Source organism: Wyeomyia smithii, chromosome 1 (assembly GCF_029784165.1).
Source record: "Wyeomyia smithii strain HCP4-BCI-WySm-NY-G18 chromosome 1, ASM2978416v1, whole genome shotgun sequence".
Classification (NCBI taxonomy): domain Eukaryota; kingdom Metazoa; phylum Arthropoda; class Insecta; order Diptera; family Culicidae; genus Wyeomyia; species Wyeomyia smithii.
This window is the reverse complement of record NC_073694.1, coordinates 13,026,828-13,035,143: the sequence shown is the minus strand read 5'-3', so window position 1 is coordinate 13,035,143 and position 8,316 is coordinate 13,026,828. Positions and strand designations below refer to the sequence as shown.

At 43.6% G+C, this 8,316-nt stretch overlaps 1 protein-coding gene across 7 annotated transcripts; it reads left to right on the top strand.

The window, feature by feature from the left end:
• The first annotated feature begins 564 nt into the window (after window positions 1-564).
• LOC129717778 (uncharacterized) lies at window positions 565-7,968 on the top strand. 7 transcript variants are annotated; one of them, XM_055667932.1, is made up of 3 exons: window positions 565-913; window positions 1,425-1,568; window positions 1,625-7,968. In XM_055667932.1, exon 3 carries the CDS (start codon window positions 1,643-1,645, stop codon window positions 7,883-7,885), a length of 6,243 nt encoding a protein of 2,080 aa, XP_055523907.1. In that variant the 5' UTR covers window positions 565-913; window positions 1,425-1,568; window positions 1,625-1,642; the 3' UTR covers window positions 7,886-7,968. The 7 variants fall into 7 exon arrangements, with proteins under 7 accessions (XP_055523907.1, XP_055523908.1, XP_055523906.1 ...); XM_055667933.1 differs by lacking the exon at window positions 565-913 and adding an exon at window positions 946-1,177 and having other exon boundaries at window positions 1,425-1,564; XM_055667931.1 differs by lacking the exon at window positions 565-913 and adding an exon at window positions 946-1,177.
• The last annotated feature ends 348 nt before the right edge of the window (window positions 7,969-8,316 follow it).

The following is an 8,316-nucleotide window of genomic DNA, read 5'->3' as shown; positions in this document are numbered from 1 at the left end:
ATCATACTTGGCGCCAGACTAGTTATACAGTAGCGAACCTATACATTAGAGAAATGACAAGACACTCACCGTTAAGGCAACTGTCAACATCAAAACGGGTAACGGCAATGCAAAATTATACAGTTCGCCCGTTTTGATGTTGACAGCTGCCTTAACGGTAAGTGTCTCGGCGTCTCTCTGGTGTATAGGCTGACTAGGTGTATAGGCTGACTATTATACAGTGACTATAGCGTAGTCAGCCTATACACCAGAGAGACGCCGTGACACTCACCGTCAAGGCAACTGTCAACATCAAAACGGGCGAGTTGTATAATTTTGCATTGCCGTTATCCGTTTTGATGTTGACAGTTGCCTTAACGGTGAGTGTTTTGGCGTCTCTCTGGTGTATAGGCTGACTACTATAGCGAGACCGTGAACTAGGGTTGTACTATTTTTATAACCGCGAGACTTCTGCCATCATGTATCAGTTTAGCTACATTACGACGAACGACGATTTTTATCACGGGAAAGACTCTTACTTCTTTGTGTTACTTAGATTTAAAGGATAAATTAGTTATCGATTAATCGACCAACTATGATAGACTCGAAAAAGAACAATCAAAACAAGCAATAAAACAAAACAATCTGACAGGTCGACAAACAATTAGGTATCAATGTATCGGTAACTTTTTTTCGCAGCGGTATACAGACTTATACAGACATTTTTATGGATTATACAGACTTGCCAAAAAAAAGTCAGGCATCTCTGTGCGTGGGTGGATTGAAGTGCGATCGTTGCAATCGTTATCAAAAGTGTTGATTTGTTTGGCTAGAAAATGTGCTTCGATGGAGCTGGTGGCTTAAACGCTCTTTAGACACAGCACTAAAATGCTGTTATCCTACATCATAAATCAATATGCCTGTTCGTTTATAGGTGAATATTTCGGAACCGGTCATTATCAGTTCTATGTAACTCTGTGTGGAAGCAAACGCGCGCAAACATGTCTGTGCTCTCTGTCGTTAGCTGCTCAGTTGCCAGTTTGCAGTCATATCGTTCAGGTCGACTTTTTTTTCGTGTTAGTAGTAAGTTAAAAGTTATTACAAAGAATTTCTCCAATTAACAATTGGAAAAAAAATAAAAAATCAAACGAGTGATGAAAACAATAGTGCCTACCGAATTTTGTAGCTCTTCTCACTGGTGAGTCATGTTAGGAGAATTTTTATTATCCTAAGAAAGATGCGCATGCGCATACAAATGAACTAGAACGAACATGCTGTCGGGCAGTGGGCAGTTTTCTGAGAATTCGTTTGCCAGCGTTGTCATTACTATTGTGCTCGAGAGTCAGCGAAACAAACCGAATTTGAGCGTTGAAATGATTGAGTGAATGATTTTTAATCTAAGTTTTCATATTAGCGTAATGTACTAATCAGCCGTTTAATTTCAGATATTCGATATACAGAAGTTGGTGATAGAAACTGCCATAATTTTCAGAACACAGTTCTGCGAATGTAGTGAGTCATTGCTTCTGAGAAAGCCGGCCCGCACACGTCTTATCTCTCATACCTACCACCAATAGCAAAGCGAGTAGGTAGGTTAGTATTCTGAATTATGAAATAGTTCTTTTAGTTTTTCCCTGTTTGCCAGGCCAGTGGTGTCGTAAAAATGCAGCGTAATACGGCTAAAACGGTAAAGGCTTCCAATCAGAAAATCAATGCACAAGTTAGGACAAAAACTGACGCAGAAGTGTCTGGTGTCGGAGGGAAACTGCTGAGTGGTAACAGTTTGGATTATGGGGACATCATTTATCTAGCGAAGTGTTACGCTAAAACCCATGGATACGAACCGAATGCGGTTGTAGTGTGTAAGGTTTCCGAGCTCAGGGTACGTCTAGATGCTCAAACGACCACCAACAATTTCCAGGAACCGTTCTTCGTAATCTGTGAAATCAATGAGAATACCATGGCTGTGTTTTGTGTTGTACAGCACGGGGATAAGATTTTCTGCTTGTATAACGATTTTCAGCATATAGAAGTGCCAACCGAGGTGAAAAGTCTGCTGGAAGTAAAATTTGGTGCAAAAGTCGAATTTAAGGTGCACGCCAAAATAGAACCGATCAGCAAACGGGATGACTCGATGGTAATTTCACTAAAAACGCTGGAGACGATTATGGAAAACATGAAAGCAGATAAGCGGGTGGATTTCATTAAAAATTATGCCAACCAGAAGAATCCCCACTTTGGGTGGATTTCAACGAAAAAGATTAGTCACTTGAAGAACGAAATGTTCAATTATGTCAAAGATGGTTACTACAAAACGTTCGCTAGCGATATCGACAAGCTGGCAAGGGATGTTGAGTTTAAGCGGGCGATTGCCAGGTTCATTAATGGAATCCCGCTGCTAGACAAGATTGATCACTTTCGTGTTTACCAGGCACGGCTCAAGGAGGTTGCCGAATTGGATGAACGCGATTTTGATTTATTCGATGCTGAGAAATTGAGACTGCTTGAGGAGGCGAGAAAGCGGGTGCTTGAAGGAACTAAATCGCTTAATAAATTGGAAACCGGTCACACAGAAAAGGGTAAACAGCAGTTCGATATTGAGATTAAGTTTCCCAAGCAAATGCAAATGTTCACGAAAATATTTGAACCACTAGCAAAATCGATGGTAGATGATAAATTAGAGGCGACGTTGGAAGAGATCTGTAGGAAGCTAGATTTGGATTATACTAAACTACGGAGCTTTTTTCAGACCAAAGAATCCAGCAGCTTGGAAGATGATGCCAGCGGTGTTCAGACGTGTGAGGATGTGCTAGCTGAGATAGCAAAAATAAAGTTTAAAAGCTCGACGATTGATGTCGACGCTAGGCCGCTGAGAATGTTATTAGAGGAAATTATTACGGAAGACACTGCTACATTGCGTGCATTAGAGGAGGGTTATCAGAAGGTAAAGCAGTTTTCACAACAGTGGGAGGCCATACAAGAGAAGGATGTTAACCGTTGGTGCGCAATAAAGAAAGGGACGCTAAAGGATTCGGAAATTTATGAAGCAATAGCGGTTATGGATAGAGCAAACGAACTAGTCACCGGGGGCCACAAGTTGCGAGATACCCAGATTTTGTCGGTGCTGGCTTTCCTGCAGCAATCAACCGGTAAAGGTCAGCTTTGCCAGATACAAACGGGAGAGGGAAAAACCACGATCGTGTCGGTGTTAGCGGCAATTAAAGTTCTACAGGGGGAAAAGGTTGACGTTGTGACTAGTAACCCCGTGCTTGCCTCGGATGGTGTTAGAGATAGAGGGCTGTTCTACAGCCTGTTGAATGTTCGCGTTGAAACAAACAACGCCGATGACAACTACAAACACGGCAAACGGGCCTGTTATGAGGTGGATATCGTTTACGGGAGTATTGGTAATTTTCAGTTTGATTTTCTAAAAGACTCGTTTCTCGGTTACGGTACACGTGCCAGAAGACCCTTCGAAAACATCATCCTCGATGAGGTGGACTCCATGATTATAGACAATGCGAGTCACATTGCAAAGCTGAGCGGTTCTCTGCCCGGAATGGAAAATCTGAAGTATGTGTACATCAAAATATGGATGGAGTTGCTTAAGGCGGAAAAAATCATCACCGAAGAGTTGCAGCTGCGGCTTCAGAAGAAAGCTCAAGAATTGGAGTCTAGAAAAATAGATGATGAGGAAGCTCAAAAAATTTACGATGAGTTTGTCTATGAGTTGCAAGGATCGATAACGCCGAAAATGAAAGAACTCATCAAGCTTTCAAAACCAACAGAAATAGACATAATTCCGTCGCACATTCGGGAGTACGCCGAACGTTCTCTAGATCGGTGGATCGATAGTGCGATTAATGCCAAGTATAATTACTGCCTGGACGAACAGTACGTAATACGACAGGATAGCAAAACCGGTGAAGAGGTTATCCAACCGGTTGACTACGCCAACACCGGCATAACCATGAAGAACACCATCTGGCAGTATGGTTTGCATCAGTTTCTGCAGCTCAAACATGGCCTTCATCTCACCGCCGAAAGTCTTACCAGCTGCTTCATCTCCAATCTGGGTTACATCAATAAATACGGCACAAGGATATTCGGTCTTACCGGGACGCTCGGTTCGGAAGCAGAACAGAAGCTGCTAGCTTCGGTTTACAACGTAGGTTTTGCCCGAATTCCTACCTATAAGGAAAAGAAATTCTACGAAATCGGAGGCGAAGTTGTAGACGATGATCTTTTCGGGGAACACATCGCCGAAGATACTCTCGCAGAGTTGCGCCGAGGTCGGGCTGTGTTGATTATTTGTGAAACGATTAAAGATGCGAAAACTGTTCGGGAAGTGCTAAGAAATCTTTCCACCGAGCAAACGTTTGACATTCGCACGTTTTTCGATGAGGACAATGCTCACATCACCGAACAAGAGATCGAACCGGGTGTGGTAGTGATCGCAACCAACATCGCCGGCCGGGGAACCGATTTTCGAACAACTCCGGAGCTGGAGCAGAACGGAGGATTGCACGTGTGTGTGGCCTTTCTTCCAGCAAACAAGCGCGTAGAGGATCAGGCTTTCGGAAGGACAGCTCGTCAAGGTAATAACGGGACTGGAAAACTGGTAGTAAAACAGAGTGAGGTCGATAAACTAGGCCTAGATTCGAACCGGATGTTACACATAAAACGTGTCAGAGACGAAAAGGAAGCACTTAGGGTGCGGCATATTAGAGATGTTAAGGTGAAGGAACTAGAATTTCAGGACAAAATTTTCGAGCAGTTTTCCATCCTGTATCGGCAGCTGAAGGCGAAAGATCAGAGTGACGGTGACTATCAATACGTGCTGGACGATTTGAAAGAGTTTTGGGCTTTCTGGTTGGAAAAAAATGATTTTCTCGGATCGACCGACCCGGCGAAGGAATTCAACCGATTTAGATCGGAAGCGGCGCAAACGATTGCCGGAGTGATTTGGTTCAATCCCTTCTACAGTATACAACAGGCAGAGCATTTCATTTTGAACGACCAACTGGACAAGGCCGAGCAGGCACTGAACCATGCGCTTTTCATTAGCAAGAACCCCGAAATGCTTCACAGTGCGTACATCAAATTATTCGAAGTGTCAATCGAAAAGGGTCAAGTGCTAATGGATAAGTTTCGAAAAGCGGTTGGTGATGTTTTCATACTGCCGATGGTAAAGCCAGATGGAGCATATCGAGCGAATGCTAAACAATATTTAAAGAAAACGAAGGAAGCTTTCCAAAAGGAGCACGAATATATCACGCAGCTGTTTGAAGTTGACGATTTCAATAGAATCGTTGAAAATGCTGAACAACAATCAACGGATAATCTGTTCATCAAACATTTATCTTCGAAGCATCAAACGATTGCACTTGGTATGAGCCAAACTGAGAGCCTTATCCAACAGATTGACGACACTATCAACGAAACTAGGGGCGGCATTTGTGTCCAAAGCCGCATATCCGATTATGTCGCAAATCTTAAGCCGCAGGACGAAAAGGAACGGCAGCTTAAGAAAACGATTACAAACTCGGAGCTGTCGGAGTTGCGACAAATTTCCGCAAACACAACATATTCGCTTCGTGTGGTGCATGATGTAAGCCCGGAGATTGTTACGGCAGCCCAGCTGCAAATCGCTGGAGGTCTCATCCTGATCGCCAGTGGCGTTCTCTTCCCACCGGCACTGCCGGTTACGTCTTCCATCGGCGGCACACTGATCACGGAGGGTCTCTGCGACATTGCGATAGAGCTGATCAGCGATGGAAAGTTCAACAGGGCTGCGTACATCAAAGGAAAAGTAATCAGCTATGGTACATCGCTTGTAACGATGGGAATTAATGCTGCACTGCAGTGCCCGAAAATTCTGAACGCTGCGAAGAAAGCTTGTCGATGGCTATCAGAAACACTACGAAGTTGTCCGTACTTTTGCAAGGCGTGCGAATTTCTGGCGACTAAATTCGATAAACTTACCAATTGGTTTGAAAAATTAGAAACTTTAGCCAAGCTCAGCAAAATGAGTAATCTAGAAAAACTAAACTTCTATGAAAAGTTAAAAACCTCAAACGATTTGAACCAACTCAAGCAGCTGGGAGATCAAATTCACCAGCTCGAGAAATTAGCAGCGGAAATGAAGCAAATCGGAAAATTGTCGGAGATAACTAGGTTTCAAGCGTGTGTAACCAGTTTGCAACAAGTTGCGGTCAGTGTGGCAACTAACGTAGCCAAGCGAACAGTAGAACATGTCGTGATGAGTAAACTCGTAACCCCAGCACTAAGTTCCGCTATGGGAGCGGTAAAACCAACGCTGCGAAAGCATGTCGAAAAGTCCGTTCGAGAGACCATTGACAAAGATAAATTGAAATATTTTTTAATGGAAGATATTCAAACCATCATCAAAGAGGTACGGGGAACAATCGACTTTGGAACTGTGGCAGGGATTTTGAAAGATAGTATAATGTCACTGTCCAAGTATTGTAGCAACTGGCGCGTTCAGTTGTGTGCACTGGCGGCCGATCAGTTTATAAGTTGGAAAGAGGTGTACTGTTATGTAACAAAGCTTTGTAAGGATATTAATAGAAAGCTTATCAGCAGAGCTGAGCTCATAAAAAGTGACATTGAGAAGCTTTTGCATCTTCTTACGGACCAATTCACCGAAGAACTATACGCACAGTTTATAAGCGCCACCGTGAAAACTTGTAAAGAGGTGTACTCCGTTGGAAAGTCAGCCTATGGTAATTATACCTTAGAAAGAAAAAGAATCGCCAGGTGCCTTGAACTGAATCAAAACTTCCGAGAAGGTGGACTCGCGGGCCAGGAGCAAGCAACCGCTCTGAGCGATGAAATCAAACGACCCATTTATATTTACGACGAAAATGGGAACGAAATCGTAATTGGAGAACAGTACAAAGGTTCAGGGGAACCGATTAAGGTGCGCTATTTCCCCCCGGATGCGGACAACCCAACCGGTCATTACGTTCCATTAGGCGAAGACAAGAACTGGTCAGCTGGGACAGGTGGTAACAATTGTCTTTTCGAAGCAGTATGCAGCCAAACTGGACAAGACCCAGCAGCAATGCGACAGAGCACCGTAAACCGTATAGATGCTGATCCGGAAAGATATATCGCCTATCAGGTTCACGACATTGGAATACGTGGCATTTTTCTGTTTGGTGGAAAAAAATGGTTACATGGGAATAGTTACCCATCGCACATGGATCGTATAAAAGTGAGTGAACATCTGAAAGAACCTCTAGCCTTTCTTCGCAACGATCTTAACAAGCAGAAGAAAGCAGCAGATGACTTCAACAAATTGACCAAAAAACTGCAGCTTACGTATATAAAGCACAACAAACACGCTCCAACATTTGGAATTGATACCAAGGATGGACCAAAAATAGAAATGATGATGGGAGCTATGGAGGTACTGTTTACAGACGGTTCCATATTTCGAATTATGACAGTGTCTGGAGGCACACCATTCAGCATCAGAATCGACAACATAAGTTTAGATTTCTCAAACAGTGGCACGGACGATCAACGATCAACGCCTTACTCTGCCGAGTTTAGGGGCTTCCGCTTCGTAGATCCCGGCGGTGTTGATGGCAAAGTGGTATACGATGTATATAACCACAAAGATACCCAACAGCGATATCCGACACGGGGTGTTCGGAACTGTGCTAGAATGAAGCTAGAATATGAACTGGGAAACCATATGAAGAACAACCCACATCTGGAGATAAAGGGTGTCATTTATATGGTCGAATCGTACTACAAGCCAGGAACAGCAAACTTTACCCCTGAGCAGGTCATCCCGATTGACTCGTGCAATAAATGCGCAGAAGTAATGCCAGCTGCAACCGGAGCATCTACAGAGCCAAAAAAAAGTGGTTAGGAAATAGAATATTACAGTACTGAGCGAGTTCAAGAGTTGTACAACTATTTTTATACAATCAAATAAAATTATTTACATTTGAATGTGTATTTTAATCTTTCTACAGTTCAAAAACAATTCTCATACTTACTTTACTTTGTTGGCTAACGGACCGTTTACCGGTCTAGGGCCGAACGAATTAGAGATGTCCAGCTTCTTCTGTCTTGGGCAGCCGTTCTCCAGTCTCCTCGTACACCAGCAGACCGTGCATCTTCTTCCACCGCGCACATCCACCGCGCACATCCACCGCGTGCGAGGCCTACCAAGAAGCCGACGGCATTTTCCTGGTACTCTACTGAAGATAGTCGTTTCACTTCACGGCTCATATCGTTGTCACATGTCACAAGTGTACCAAGATAAACGAATTCGTCAACCACTCCAAATCGTTCCCC

Excerpts from the sequence above, each read along its gene's own strand:
- LOC129717778 (XM_055667932.1), top strand. The coding sequence starts at position 1,643 with ATGCAGCGTAATACGGCTAAAACGGTAAAGGCTTCCAATCAGAAAATC.